Source organism: Pagrus pagrus (assembly GCF_965226575.1).
Source record: "Pagrus pagrus genome assembly, chromosome: 8".
NCBI classification, from domain to species: domain Eukaryota; kingdom Metazoa; phylum Chordata; class Actinopteri; order Spariformes; family Sparidae; genus Pagrus; species Pagrus pagrus.
Genome location: NC_140192.1, coordinates 24,669,234 through 24,685,177, shown reverse-complemented (window position 1 = coordinate 24,685,177; position 15,944 = coordinate 24,669,234). Strand labels below are relative to the sequence as shown.

The 15,944-nt window shown below is 41.2% G+C and overlaps 2 protein-coding genes across 4 annotated transcripts in view; both read right to left on the bottom strand.

Annotated features, from left to right (window-relative positions):
• The window catches only part of pebp4 (phosphatidylethanolamine binding protein 4), a 63,526-nt gene extending 61,027 nt beyond the window's left edge, over positions 1-2,499 (bottom strand). For both annotated transcript variants that reach the window (XR_014623201.1, XM_084361107.1), the window contains exons 1-2: positions 2,392-2,499; positions 79-182 (exon numbers count right to left, since the gene is read on the bottom strand). Coding sequence is in view for 1 of the 2 variants with exons in the window: in XM_084361107.1 (XP_084217233.1) it covers positions 79-182; positions 2,392-2,394 (107 nt within the window). In the remaining variant the exon portion in view is untranslated. The remainder of the gene's footprint in view (positions 1-78; positions 183-2,391) is intronic.
• Positions 2,500-4,789: 2,290 nt separating this feature from the next.
• On the bottom strand, positions 4,790-15,556 carry rhobtb2a (Rho related BTB domain containing 2a). Of its 2 annotated transcripts, none has more exons than XM_084359827.1 (10): positions 15,208-15,556; positions 13,318-13,519; positions 13,045-13,148; positions 12,514-12,699; positions 11,490-12,433; positions 10,802-10,920; positions 8,975-9,125; positions 8,783-8,871; positions 7,193-7,298; positions 4,790-6,504 (listed from the first exon to the last, which is right to left on the bottom strand). In XM_084359827.1, exons 1-10 carry the CDS (start codon positions 15,270-15,272, stop codon positions 6,302-6,304), a joined length of 2,169 nt encoding a protein of 722 aa, XP_084215953.1. In that variant the 5' UTR covers positions 15,273-15,556; the 3' UTR covers positions 4,790-6,301. The 2 variants fall into 2 exon arrangements, with proteins under 2 accessions (XP_084215953.1, XP_084215954.1); XM_084359828.1 differs by lacking the exon at positions 15,208-15,556 and adding an exon at positions 15,036-15,078.
• Positions 15,557-15,944: the final 388 nt, after the last annotated feature.

Genomic DNA, 15,944 nt, shown 5'->3' with positions numbered 1-15,944 from the left:
GTTCATTTTGACTATAGTTTATCTGTCATTGCAAGTACACTATGACCACAGCTCTGTGAGGCATTATGGGCTACTTACTAACAGAAAGCAGAATCCAGAGAGCTCAGGGTGTCCGATTGTGCTTCCACATTGTAAAACCCCGAAACACAAGCACATAACACCAGAACAGGTGCCAGCACAGCCTGCAGAACAACAGACAAATAACTTTTGTTCAGGAATTGTTCATTTTAAATTAAATAGTATTCTTCATTTGCCAAGTAATGAGGTCTGACTGAAACACAGCCAATTATATCCTGACAGTCAAAGACGAAGATACAGACTGCTTGTCATTTTTAATGAATGACAGCTCAGTAACAATTTAAGTTGCACATCATTCATCTGTTAAGCAGTATAGCTCTTAAATGGTAAATAAAAATTCTGTTTGGAGACACTGTAACAAGGGCTGCACATTTGATTGAAATATTATTGAAATTGCAATATGTCACATCATCATGATTTTAATAGTGTTTTTCAGTGAAAGTGAAAACTGTGATGATGACAATGGTAGTGTGATGGTGAAAAATTATTCCATCTAATGATGAATCATACTGCAGTTGCACTATTTGTTAAAATAATCACAAAATGTTTTCTTTAACAATATCATGCATGACTACATGATTATATGTCATGACTTGACCTGTATCGATGGGAAATCTGCACAGTGTGTTAAATGCTAGTTATTTTAGCTGCTGTTACAAGTTTCGGCTTCCATCATATTCTGTCTAAATCATCGCCTAAATAAATGGGTGTAGTGTAGGCAGCAAAGAAGGTGACATGTTGACCTGTACTTTTACTTACATTTGTGGAGTTTGACATATAACAAAACATATCCCAATGATGACTGCCTTCCCTGTTTTCTCATCACTGCCACTGAATAAAAGTCAGATTTTAGAAAGGCATGTCAAAAGCATCTGTTCTGCAGTGGTTTGACTAACTATTTGAAAAGTATTACCAATTAAAACAAGGGACATCATCTCAATATTTGGGAGATGGAATAAAAATACCATGCACACCTGGTCACCCTAATCGTGCAGCTATGACTGTAATTCAAGTGCTTCTTCTACCTTAATGCTTTAAAGGATCTCTATGGAACTTGCGTGTTTTGTCATTAGTTTATGATGGCTGACTCCATCTCTAAACTAACGTTAGCTACTGTTGCTCTTTGTTAGTGAGTGGAGAGAGGCACTCAGACGAGGCACTTCAAGTCCTTCAAAAAGAAATCAGCAGTCCAGCAGCATTAAACAACAAATCATCCACAGGCCTGTATAGGCAACCAAGAGAGACGGAGAGGGTCTCATTTTTCATGTCATGTTACAATCTGCTCACGTATGGACAGTGAACAAGTGAATAATAAATATAAATTACATCAAAAAATAACACAGCTTAAGGTAGGCCCACAATTAACAACTATTTTCATCATCGAAAATCTACCAAATTGAATGTCATAATCGAATTGATCAATGCATATATTGCCAACATTGCTTTAAATGCCAGACCAAGTTTCTGAATTAAAAAATAAAACTTGCCTAAAACAATAAGAATATTTGAAGGAAAGAAGAGAGAAACAGTTCAAAACCTATTGATATGTAGCATATTATCATATTAGACAAAGAAAAGCACACTTCAGAGGCTGGACCTTAAGACTTTTGGCATGTTTTACATAAAAATACCTCAAAATGTGTGTATGAATTCTATAAAAGTTTTAGATTTCACCTGTAGTTCTGTGCAGTCATAACCAGTCTGAGCTTATTTACACAGCACCTGACCTGAAAACCTGTCGGACTAGTCTGACACATCAACAGCACTAACATGTGCATGAGATTCATCCTGGTTTGCTTGAGGACACTGGTTTCAATTAGTATTTCTGACGTTACAGTCAATGTCACTGTTAAATTACAATATCACTGAGCGTTGATTCACTTTAAATGAAAGCATGCACACTGCCAAAAATGAATTACGTGCTGCTAATGCTTTACTATAATTAGCTAAATCAATAACATTGGCGTCATTTGGCCAACGTTACACCCAGCAGTGTCATTACTTTCACTTATGTATTTCCTGATAACTTATCCATAGTTATAATAAAACGATCCACTTGACCCGTGACGACAGTATTAGAAGCGGCCTCATTTAATAAGCAGTGACACTCACATTAGCTCGAAGCTAGCCTTCAGTTGTTTAGGCTAACATTAACTAGTTTATATTTATGCAGTGTAACATTAGCCTATGACACTTTACATGTCGACAAGGGCTGTGCTATTTATCAAGTGTCGGTTGAGAAAGAGACGGACATGAGTAAACACTGCAGTCTTCGTACGGCAGCTATATTAATTTGTAATTAATTAATATTACCATCTCTGTTCTGTTGGGCAGCAGGTTCCTCCTTCCTCTTCTTCTTCTTCTTCTTCCTCTTCTTCTTCCTCTTCTTCTTCTGCTTCTTCTTCTTCTTCTTCTTCTGGTCCAACTTGTGCCTGCCGCCTCTGCGCAGTGTGCACGCGCTCCTGCTGACCTATGAGGCTGCAGAAGTTTCATATGACATGAGTGAGAAGACTTTTAAAAAAAGAGTCTGGCGCCATACCCAAACTGCACATGTTGCTCCTCTTTTTATTTAGTAAATATTATTTACACATTGTCAAGAACACATGCTACAGAATTTCAGATTTACAGCTCCCAAATAATAAAAACAGCTCTTAAGAACAAAAGTACCTGATGACTAAGGAAAATGTCATCAAGGCTTTGAACACTGAGAAAACATTCAAGTTTTTTTCTTCTGTTTTTTATTTTTGTTTTATTTATTTAATTTTCAACCATTTCTGAACAAGGCCTCTTAAACTATGCAGTAGTGATTGTGCAGCATATATAATATATTCCTGGTGCTGCTAAAGCTCCCTTTGGTTTGTGCTTCTCTGCAGCGGTGATATTAGCACCCAAACATATGGAAAAGGGCCCCAGTGACAACTTCTTTGTAATTTATGATCTAATCTTTTTTTTTTTTTTTTTTCTACCTGATGTTGTCTACGTATCTAATGATGTTTGCTATACCCTCTAATGCAATTTGAATAGAACCTGGTGCTACAAAGCAGTGCAAGTTTGTAGTTTCAAAGTCAGACATTTCAGTATGCATAGTACAAAAACAGTATCTATGTTAAACTATGCAATAGCTTGTATCAATTGCCAAGTTTGAGTTGCAAGTCATCACACAATTACTATTTACACGTTTGAGTTACAATTTAACTTCCAGTGGCTGCAATATCTCAGCAGTTTTTTTTTTTATTATTATATTTTTTATTATGCAGACTCCAAAATTGGAACTCGTTAGCATAAAGCAGTTTTAAAATAATGAAACAAATTTGAAATCCCTGCATTCATTTCATGGGTTAATGGTTAATGTCACAAATGTATGTTTTGTCATTGTGTCAATCTAATGTGGCCTCAATGGTCAGAGTCATTAATTCATTTTGTGATGACAGTTTTAAAAGAACATAAAACCTGCGCAGTGTTCAAACTAATGCACACACATCGAAATCCCCGAATCGACTGCTTTACATCCAAATGATGGATTAAGTACATTTACAAATACACACGCACACACACACACGCACACACAACCTAGAGAGCACCATGGTAACTGAACATATAGCAAACAAACTAATAACCACAGTAACACTACTTTACATTCGATACCATACATACACTACACTGTACATTAAGGCATGAGGTGCTGTTGATGCAAAACATCAGCAGAAGATTCATTGATAAATGCAATGCACTGAGGAATGAAATGCATGTCTATGAAATGTTTCAATCACACCACCAAGGCAAATTATAACACTCCTGCCGTTAAATTATTAGAATAGGCTGTAATTTGGGTGAAAAACTGGCCTTTATTTTTTTTATTAGTCAGATGATCTGGCTCTAAAAAGATGGCTCTGAAAAGAGAACAATACTCCTGCTGACTGTCTGACCACGTGTGCCAAAACATTTGATCAATTGAAATGACATGTAATTGAGAGCAATTTAGAGCTACTGCTTATAGCACCAGCACCACTACTAATCTATATCTTACACTTGAAATGACAATGAACCAACTTATTTACTTTACTTACTTATTTTGGCGAGCCCTCTTCATGCACTGTAGTTATTAGGTTGAAAGTTAATAAGCAAGAATTTTGGTTTCGTCACTGAATTGATTCACACCACAAAATCGTTTTAAGCTCTTTGTTGGGCTCTAAATATCTAGTCAAAGATGGTATGGAAGAGTTAAACTAATCATATGCAGGATTAAAGCAAGCCTGTCTTTAACATATGCTGCAAAAGCAAATGCTGCAATTTACTTTTCCAAAAAACAATGACTTGTTTTTTGTTTTTTTGTTTTTTTTGGATGTATCATGAGTCTTTATGATGTCACTTATATAAACATGTGTCTACTTTACTTTGCACTGTAATCCGGCTTCACTATTAGTCAACTGTTTGTTAAAACTACCTGTAATGTACTTTATACTACGGTATATAATAGATGTAGATGGAGGTCAGCACAATGAGTATGCAGTTATTTTCAACAACACTTTGTAGCTGCACAGTAATTAAATGCAAGTCGGATAAGTCAAGTCTGTATTCAGTATATGTATTACTCAGTAATACTGTACGATTCTGCTCACTGCCTGCAGTGCACAATATTAGGTAACTGCACATTAGAGTGATGCAAGTGCAGTTCATCTGATATTCTGTACAATTTACAATACTACCATTCTACAATCAAATTCAACAGTAGATGACAATCTTGAACATACGGTACTGTGAGGTGTGCAAAACAAATCATGACAAATGATTTGATCGAAACCTCTTTTCTTTAAACATTTAAATATCATGGTCTTGTATCCTCCCAGAGTTCCTTTCATCACATTTGCCGCAGCGTGTCGTGACACCATACTGTCTTTGGTGCCGTTCACCGGGATGCTGCTACTGGAGGTTCTTGTGTGTGTCTCTGTGGAGGAGAGTCCAGAAAGTGCTCGAGGTGTGTAGGAGAGTATGGATGACTTCGCCCAGGCATGAGGAAGCCTCTTGCATGTACAAGTCTTACACAGTCAACTGCAGACAGTCAGGGGGGGGCCATCCTCTGATCAACTAAAGTAAATCTCTAAAGGCCGAATCACATCCAGCGACAGATGCGTGAGACACATCGTCACAGAGGGATGGTAATGTACATGTGGTCGCTTCAGCTCTGGAAGTGTCGCTATAGGCTCTGAGATGCATCATGTGCTGCTTTCCAGGATGACAGTGATCAAGCTGACGGAGGCATTCATGTAAGTTAAAACTGAAGGACTCGGAAAACATGTGTGCTAACAAGCCTCATCAAGCAACACATAGGAAATAATAGTGATCTGGTTTGTTTTTGCTGGCATTTTTACAGAAAATACAATTATTTTCCTTGATTTTGGATCTCCTGTGTCTCAGGACACTGGATGCATTCATGTAAACTAAAGCCCTTTTGTGACAGGAGGCCACAAATCACACGATCACAATACATAAATGCAGAGCATGTCCACACTCATGACTTTTAGCTCTATAAGCCATACACAAACATTCAGAAATAGAATGACTGGACAGAAATGGGTGGACCCTTCTAGTATTTTCATTTATGCGAATCATAATCAGCATGGTTAGTGTGAACTACTTCAATAACGGATTTCCTGGCAGGCTATGTCATTGTTATGTCCTGTTGATGAGATCATACTGTACACATAGTTTGGTAGATTGTACAAACACTTAAGGGCAAAGTGTTATATCTCTGAGACTGAGAAGTTCTGTGTTGAATTGCTGGTTGTTGCAGCTGATAAGCAGCACTTGGTTATCAGTTCTGGTTAATTGATGAGAATTATGATCATAGGTGGAAAGTTCTGTGCCAGCAGAGTCCTATTTTTAAAACTCAGGTAGTGGAACATATAACAATCACGATGAGTTGTTATTTGCGCCAGTTACACTGTGCCATTTGTCAGTGAGGTTCATATCACTGAGGTTTGAGTCTCATGTACACTAAAGCTAAAAATCTAAGGAACAAAACTCATTACTCTAACCGCTGGATTGAGCTGACCTTGCAGACCTGGAGGTGTGCCGTTTGACTGCTGAGGCAAACAAACAGGAGGAGGAACTGTGTGCCTGAATAATCGGGCGTTTCTTGCCAGCAGTGCTTATCTTCTATTGTTTCTTTCACAACTTGCATCCACACTGATGTTCCTCACTTCAGCGTGGCCTTACCGCTCGGTCAAATGACAGCGGACGAGCCAGAAGAAGAGTTTGAGTTTGGGGAGGAAGGAAGGTTCCAGAAGAGCCATTTGCGTTTACATTGCCGTCTCTGGTACAGGTAGTCCTCCTTGTCGCGCTCTTTGCGTGCTCTTTGGTAGTGGTCGTCCTCTTTCAGGTACCACACAGGTGGCCAGCGATGTTTCTCAAAGTACTCTTGGTTCTCTGCAGTAGAATAGACTGTTTTAGGAATTTGAAAATAATAATTGTGCTACCGATACATCATGATGTAAATCTTAAAGCAACACCATGTCATTTTTAAAGTAATTCTGAAGAAAGATAGCGTTTAGTGTCATCCCCATATTGTCAAATACCAACGCTTTGGGTTAATTGTTCCGGTCCAACGCCAAAGACCCGATTTAGTATTTGATTTTGATTGATAATTGATGATCTGAGATGAATGGATGGATGGATGGATGGATGGATGGAGACTCAGCATTTAACTATCTTTCTGCAGAAAGTTACACAGTGTTGCTTTAAATTGAATAATAAAAGTGAGTTAAGAGGCCATCAAAAACCAAATGATGTCATCATCTTTGTGGATTATTGCTCAAACGTGAACAGTGTAGGCAATAATCATTCATTTATAGGAGTCCTCGACTATATCATTAAATAATCATTTTGCTTCTGAAGCGCTAATAACTAAATATAACTCCTACTGAAGTGGAATACTGCTTTTACAGATTTCCTTTGAAGCCTATTAAACATGTTTTTATTTCATGCGGTTATAATCCAATTGGCCTCACAGACACACAAGTCTCCATGTACTGTAGCAACCAGTGTTTGCCATACCGCATGCCAGTTTAGCGTTTAGTAAGCATGAGAGGGCATTAAAGGTCGGTATGTGTGTTACCTGTGGACTTGGACTTCATGTCTCGGGGAAACTTGCGGCAGACGCTGTTGTAGTTGGTGCAGATGTGGTGAAGACACCAGCCGGTGAGCTGTTGGGCACCGTGGAACTGTCAACATAAAAAAATCATTATTTTTCATTTGTGTATTTGTTGCTTTGTATGCAGACACCTCATTATTTGAGGTCATCCTGAAGGGACATGACTAAAAAGCAATGGTCACCCAAAAATGATGTCATTATGTACTCACCCCCAATGCCGATGGTAAGTCAGCAAAACATTTAACATTTTTTATGTTTTAAACAAGTCCCAACAAGGAGAATGCTGCAACAGTGTTGCTGTGAAGCTCCAGAAATGTTGTGTGGACTATGAAACTTCACCTGACTTTCCATCGGGTGGGGCTGAGTTGATAATGGCTGAATTTCCATTTTTGGGTGAACTTATCCCTTAATGCATGAATGAAAAAAATAACTTTTACTCATATTTGACAAGATTGCAGAGGCCATTTTAGGTGACCTCGGGTTCAGCTTGCCATGTTTTTCTGCTTTGCTTGGCTAAGTTCTCCCTTAAAGGTGCTATGTAGTTTTGGGAAAGAAATTTTAATCAGAGAAGAAAGATCTTTATTGAGTGTTTTTTTATGCCCAAACTAAATAATCAAACTCTTCGTTTTTATGACTGAATAAAATGAATAAACAAACTGACCTTAAAAGGACAAAACAATTTCATACTGTTTTATATTTGCCACCTTTCTAGCTTCAAACAGTGTTGTGCTTGAGTTTTAATTTCTTCTCCAAAATAATAATGCCTCTTTAATCCACATTTTGTGAGTAATTTCAGGAGTAATTCAGCTGCTTTGATAAACTTTTCAGTTGTTGCTTGTCAGCTGCACTCAGGAGATTCACTTATAACCTTAACACTATTATTAGCATGTTAGCATTAGCATGCTAATCTTAGCACATTGGATTAGTATGGCAACTGAGAAAGTACAGCTGAAAGTGACAAAGTATATTTGACCTTGACAAAGTAGCTACATATTACCAGGGCTGTATTAACCCTCTGTTGGCTGCAGACAAGACTGGGCATAAAGATGAGGTAAAACATGCATATAATGTATTTCACTACAATTTATATTTTGTTTTTGTGCTTTAGTGGTGCATTTTGAAGAAATTAGCAAGTTATCTAAGCTATCACCACAAAATGAACATGTGGGTGGCCCCTAAGGGTCTTGTTTGGTAATCCAGCCTTGCACATGACACTAATGAGCTTGAGCTGAAGTGAAAATACAGCTGAACCAGAAGCACATCTGAGTCTGAATGATGAGATAAACTAAAGTGCTGAGCTTGCATGCTGAGACTCCTCTGTCCTACATGCCCACTGCCCCAAACATCCTTTGCCATTTATTCTGCCAAACAGCTGACTTGCACTCTGAAAACTGTGTTTCTTTGGCTCCACCCACTAGGTGTAAAGATTATTTCATCCTCCAGAGCAGTTTTCCCTGAGAAATGCCCTCATTAATAAAAATCCAATTTGCCAGAGCATTACATAAGAGCTTCAAGTGCCATCCCTGTTTAGTGGTGGCTGACAGGTCACACTACCTGGGCCATATCCAAGTACACCAGCACATCTCCGTCAATGTCAGCCCCCATCATCGCTGCCTCCGTCAATACTGTTACTGTGTAGAGCTCTGAAAGAAACATCAGAACCAGTCACTACAGTATGAGCATTAACCTTGATCACACACAATGACATTGTGGTTGTCAGGATAATAAATATACCAAATGTAATACCTGTAAGTGCAACCAGGTGGGGGAGGCAAAGACGATTGGCAAGAACAATAAGCTCCATTGCATCCAGGTCAGATCGAGAGCAAAACCTTCCCGTGTACAGGTACTCCAGCACAGCCCTCATACAGCTGCGAGTTGTGTTGGGAAACAGCACCTTAGAAACAGGAACATGTGACACAGCATGACTTAGCTGCCCAATGCTTTTGCTGTGTTTTGCATTGAACAGAACAGCCAGAGGAAATCTAAAATGAAAGAAAATCTAGTTATTTTCTGTATCACTCTGTACTCTTTCCAGTTCTGCTCTAGCTGCAGCAACAAGATAAACAAAAAAGAAAAACCTTGTGATGTCAAAGCTGATAATTGGTCATTACATCTAAAAATAGTACAGACGAGCCATTTGATTTTCAATCGTTTTAAATGAAAAAATATATCTACATTTCAAACTACCTGCAAAAGTTGTCTCACATACATTGGCCGCGTTTCCCAGATTCGATCGTTCTTAAGGACTTAAGAAGGCTCTTAAGAAGGGTTCGGCTAAGAAGGAGCGCTAAGATACGGGTGTTTCCCAGATGCGTTCTTAACTGCCTTCTTAGGAGAACCTTAAGATCAAGCCAAAGAAGCTTCTGAAGAAGCTCTTAGTGGGAGCTGTCCACCGCGCTGCTGCTGTGCTGAATCAATCGATGCCAGGCAGATCGATCACCCACCTCTTTATCAGCGCATAAGTGCGTGTGTGTGTGCGCGCGCTGTCAGACCGGGCTGTCCAGGCAAAGAGATCCAACGGCCGTTGGATCTCCGCACGGGGCAGCCGGTACTTTGCCTGGACAGCCCGGTCTGACAGCACGTCCAGTGGGGAGAAGTGCTGACGCACGTATGCATTTATGTAAACCGTCTGGCTTCGCGCACGGCGACGCTGTTGGTTCGCAGGGAGAATGTGCTGTATTGCAGCCGTGGTTTCTCACGCGCGCGGACTTTGGCAACGCAGAGTAGCAGGTGAAGCCTCTCTGGATGAGGTTCAGCTGAGTTTAATACACCCGTTCCCTTGATATCTGTGAAATGCCACAGGGTTGTTGTTTTTTTTATGTGTAGTACTATAAACTCATATATGCAGATGTTGCGGAAAAGTTAAACGTGTAATTCAATAAAAAGGTTTTTTTTCATCTACCATTTTCTTATTTTTTTTTTCTTGCGCCAGTGGTCCGCAGCTATGAGCGCATTTCAACACTGAGCATTGTTTTATTATTTCGCAAAGTGAAGGATATAAATTTCCCTGACGCGCTTGATCACTGAGCATTTGGTCGCTAAGAAGGCTGTTAAGAGTGGGTCAGCTCGATCTTACATTTCCTTCTTAGTGAAAGATCTTCTTAAGCTAAGAGCGACTCTGGGAAACACATCCTTCTTTCACAGCGTTCTTAAGAGCGCTCCTAAGAAGATCTTAGCACTTAAGAGCTTCTTAACGAATCTGGGAAACGCGGCCATTATCTTTTAATAGCATTTTGTTCTGTTATTGTAGGAAAACAAAGTAACTGGGTTAATGGGACTATAGCATGTTTGGATCACTGAAGCCAGCGTAATTGTATTACAACGGACATGCAATCCTCTAATTAAATTATGCTTTGTACACAGGCCAAATCGTGCATTGGTGCTCTACTTGAGCCAGTACATGTATTGATCTTTGCTGCATTAGTGTGCTCTGTGCAATTTTAAAGTAATTAAATTTTAAATGGTACTGCAGAAAAAGTTTTATCCAGCGCTAACTTTGGTCTGCAGTGAAGCTCTGCTGGTCCTATTTCACAGCCCAAAAAAAAACCAAAAACAGTGACATAAGCTTACCTCTTTGGTGCAGCTCTCCACAAAAGGCCCACCGAACATAGCTGCCATCCAGTCACAACTTGAGATGAGTAAAGGCTTGTGGGCCATGATCGTCCCATCATCTAGCTTGAATACTACATCTGTAATAAAGAGGTGAGACACTGATCACACTTAACCCACACCAACATCCACTCTACAGCAAGCAGAACACAAAAATAAACATTGCTTAAAGGAGTACTATGCTTTTTCTTTTTTTTCCTCTCCACACCAACAGAAGCCCCTCTCTCCCACAGAAAATACTGCTCCTGAAACGCCTCGTCAGAGGTCCCGCCTTCTGTTCTGTGACTCCTTGACATCACACTACGTCACCATGTCACACGTGCATAATATATGCCGAGGGGCTAGTTTGGCACATTAAGATTAATTTACCACAGCTGCTCTGTTGTTATTAGTGGTACTGACTCAGGCGTGTGTTAGTCGACCAATAAGAGTACACTGGGTATTCAGGAGGGGGGCCTTAAAGAGACAGGAGCTGAAACAGAGCATTTCAGACAGAGGGGGAATATAGTGCTGCAGCACTGGACAGTATGAGAAAACTGATGTGTTTTTTGAGCATTAAGGCATTTAAACCTATTCTAGTAGTAACCCAAAATAAAATTATGAACCTAAAAAGGAGCATAATATGTCTCCTTTAATGATTTCCACTCACCAGAAAAGGTGCCTTTGGCCAAGCACTCTTTGACTCTGTTTGTGCGTCGTACATGGAAGGCTTTCGTGATTTCTTGGTTCATGAAGGCTTCATTGTTAAGTATGTTTGCCACCATCATCCGCAGGTCAAAGACCTCCAGCAGCTCGGCAATGTGTGCAATGTGCATTAGCTCTTTCTCATTCTCGTCTAGCTGACCTGTGTACAGGTAGCGAAGAACTGCCCGGAAAGGACCGAGCTGCATGGACTGGTCCATGTGCACTACAGTCATGGGCCTGGGGCTGTATGTGACAGGGTCGTCTACCAGCTCCTCCTGGATGCTGACGAAAGCTCGGCTCCATGAGGAGAGCACTCTGCCACGTCGGGCCCCATCAGAGTCTTTCAAGGTCCCATCACTAGTGCAGGCCCTCAGGTTGGCCCTGTCTCCATCATCGTTGCTCTCGCAGACATCAAAGCTAGCAGCACGCATCAACAGCTCTCGTCCGGAGAGAGGACCACGAGTGGGCCTTTCAGTCTCCTCTGAAGTCTGTGTGTCCATAATAAAGAGGTCGTAGAACTTTGAAGAGGATGTCGCCAAGTATATCTTATGTGCAAAGATTTTCTGTCGCTCCTGCAGGACCAGGATGACGTCAGCACAGTGTGGGTCCTCAAGAAGACCGACTGGATGCTCCTCTGTGGTGGTTGGGGGAGGAGGCACGGTGATTATAGGTGGGGGAGGTTTTGGTGGCAGGAAGGGCGCCTGAAGGAGAGGCCGCTGCACATTTCTGAGGTGAGATTTCCAAAACTGCAGGTGGCGGCGTGAGATTAGTGCAGCTCGGATAGCATTATCAAAGACGTCCTTGACTCCAAACTGTGCAACGACACTGGTTTCATAATATGGCACTCCCAACTCTTTGGCCACCTCCCGTCCTCTCTCTGGAGGAAGAATCTCGTTGGATTTAATGGGTCTGAAAATTAAAGGGAATATATTGAAGGCAAGAGATTAAATCAAACACAAATCTCAAACAATCTCTGACCTCCACGCTACCTAGCTAAAGGCCTCCGTGCCCTGTTCACTGCCTCCAGGTCTGCGTAGCGCAGGTCCAGCTGACAGCCCACCAAGATGACAGGAGCACGGGGGCAGAAGTGCTTGATCTCAGGGTACCACATGGTCTTCACATGGTAGAGAGAGTTAGGGTTGGCGATTGAGAAGCATAGTACCACCACATCAGACCTGAAGGAAAGACACAGGACAAATTCCCTCAAATCAGGCAGTACCAGAGTAGGGCAGCAATCACTTCTGATTTCTTTGATGATTCATTTGCAAATTATTTTCTTGACTGATCAATTAGATGGTCTGTAAAATGTCAGAAAATGCTAAAAAATGTCAATGATTCCTAAAGGCAAAGATCACGTCCTAAACTGTCTTCTTTTGTGCAAAAATCCGAACATATTCAGTTTACTGCCATAGAGAGCTGAAGAATCATGAAAATATTCACACATTTAAGAAGCTGAGATCAGCAAATTTGGACATTTGGCAAGTTCTGGTAGATTAACTTTACATTTTACAATATCTCACCTGCCGTATGCAAAACGCCGGTCCTTATGATGGTCTCCGAAAGTGTCCCAGAGGCGGAGGGACACACTGACGTCATCCACCACATCTCTGGAGCGCTCTAATACCTAATAAGAGATGACACATTCAGGGATATTTTCTGCAAGTCACTAGTGAATAAATTGCTCACAGCTAAATGTGCCTCATGCATAGATTTATTCAGTTGCGTGGACAGAGATTTAATTCCTCAAAAACCCTCAACAACCATTGTTCTCATTGTGTAATTTGCATACTCACCTCCTGGCACACTCTGTACTGGTCAATCGCCCAGACTGTGGGCACATGTGTAGCGAGTAACTGGTACTGAGTCAGTGTGGCGTTGCAGGCCCGGGCGCAGATGAGTCGCGTCTTTCCGACGGCATTGTCTCCCACCACCACACACTTGATAGTTTCAACGTTTGGCCTCTCATAGTCCATATCAGAATCTGTCAACTGGGACCTGACGAGACATGAAGAAGCAGAGAAAGCTGCATCATCAGCACCTGAAATCCTAAACTATCGTCCTGAACAGTACAGGAACATTGATCAATACAGATATTAGACACTGTGACTACTCCTCATCTGCACTGCTCGTTCTGCCTGCAGAGCTATCAATGGATGGTCTCGTGACTCGCCTGTGCCCATTCACAAGTTCCCTGTCCTTGTTCCTGACAGAAAAAAAAAATTTAAAGGAACAAGCAAACAGAAAAGGGTGGATTTTGGGAGATTGAATAAAAAAACATTCAATATTTGGAACCAGAATGCTTTAGTTTGCATACTATGGGTTAATAAAAGCTGATGCAATCATATCCAGATATTTCTTTAATCCCCTTCTGCAAGCCTAAAATACCTTTCCCTATGTATGGTTCCTATGTTATAATCCAAACAACCTCACCTTAAAGCTTATCAGTACAAAGACGGCTGAATCAGAACAATGAGTACTAGAAATCTGACATCCACAAATAAAACCTCATTAAATGAAATGGAGGGAATAGGTAAATAGACTATTTCCGTCTCTTGAAAATGGTGGCTGATGAATTAGGTAGCCCGTTTCCAAGGGAACTGTAGCCTGTGTGTCTTTGTGTCACAGCCAATGTCCTCCATCTATGATAATTTTTTTTGTCCTTATTCAACAAAAACATAAGCAGCAGATGACAATCATGCCTGCTGGGATAGGCTGCGGCCGTGCTGTACTGTGGTCCAGATCTATTTGTAGCTCTAACTTCAAACAGGACATCAAGGAGCCAAGCTCTGTCATGTCACTGAGTCATCAAACACCAGCAGACCACCATCTGAGCTCTGACCCCAGCAGCATCCTCCCCTTCTTTTTGAAAGACTTGCACTGACAACCTCTGATCAGATGTCATTCACATTTAGATTTAGACAGAGCGTACTTCTTGTGAATGAGGTCAGATGCTCCTTGGTTGCCAAAAATAAATAAATAAATAAATAAATGATTGACAAATATATCTGCCCCCTTCTTAAAGACCCAGTTTTTGCTCCACAAACACATCTCTGATCCTCCAGGATGATGTTCCACAACCAGAGAACAGTCTTGTAGCTTTTAGATACCTTCATGTGTATACAGTCCTCTAGAGATTACTATTACGGGCTACTATTTCTCAAACGGTCACTTGCAGTCATTCATAAAACCCAGCCTTTCATTGACTGCACAATCTGCATCCTGTGGGCTCGCCCTCACCTCCATTATGTCCAAAAGCATCCGTGACCTTAGGCTGGGCCTGTATGACACTATACAGATACACCGCCTCTAATATTGCTCATTCATATGCCCTTTTCTGTTTCAGGCTCCACTGCGCAACTCCCGAATTAATTCATCTTTTCCACATGGACACATATTGAAAATAACCCACACAGCACCCTCAGACTACAACCCGTCATTAAATCGCCAGTAAATAAGCGTGCAGCCTCAGTTATCATCCACAGCAAAGATGATAAAATTGTGCATTTCCTACCAGGAGGACCGAACAGTCCCTCCGCCACCGAGACACTAGTCATGAGGCTCTGCTGCATTACACGTTATGTAACACCCCGTCACTGACTCCTGAGCCTGTTTATCTGGCTCAACGCAGAAAACAGCGATTATAAGGAAATAAAAAAACAGTCGCAGGGTAGCGTCCCTCTTACCGCAACATAAGGAAGTGCTGCATGGGTTGGCTGGTCGATGAACGAGACAGAAAGCAGGGCTCCATCGGATGCGGCTGGCACCTGACGGCGGCTGGCGTTTAACTTCATCTTCAAGGCGAGGTGATCGAGGCTTGAAAATAGACCGGCCGAGCCGCAGATGTTTCAGGAAAGCTCCTCTGGATCAACGCGATTAGTCCGATTTCATTGCCAAAAATACGATCGCCGCCGATCTGAAGCCTGTCGGTGCGCTGCAGAGCTGCAGCTCTGACCGTCATGGAACCACCTCCACTTACTGTAAGGCCTCCGTAGCTAATAATAGGCAGGCGCACCGACGAAAAAAAACCCATTCATTACAAAACACTGATCCACTTTAAAGTCGCACAAATCTCCTTCCACTGCTCCTACAGCTCAGAGACCGGCCTCCAGTCCGGCTCATGTTTCTACCTCTCCTTTAAAAACAATCTGGGTTTTACTTTGCACAGTTTGTATTATTATTATTATTATTATTATTATTATTATTATTATTATTATGTTTTAAGTGCCATGAAATACATTATACACGCCTCATGCATCCAGGCTGGGTTAAATAAAGCGTGTACAGCATGAAGGATCAGCTGCCTTCAGCGTTAATTGATAGTGTTGTATCCAGAGGAAAGTCTATACATGTTCACCTGGGACAGGTATCCAACCGAGATTAACTTGGTCGTGTGTGTGTGTGTGTGTGTGTGTGTGTGTGT

Excerpts from the sequence above, each read along its gene's own strand:
- rhobtb2a (XM_084359827.1), bottom strand. The coding sequence starts at position 15,272 with ATGGAGCCCTGCTTTCTGTCTCGTTCATCGACCAGCCAACCCATGCAG. Across the intron at positions 13,149-13,317 it reads AGTACAGAGTGTGCCAGGAG|GTATTAGAGCGCTCCAGAGA; the intron begins GTGAGTATGCAA and ends ATCTCTTATTAG. Across the intron at positions 12,434-12,513 it reads GCACGGAGGCCTTTAGCTAG|ACCCATTAAATCCAACGAGA; the intron begins GTAGCGTGGAGG and ends TTTAATTTTCAG.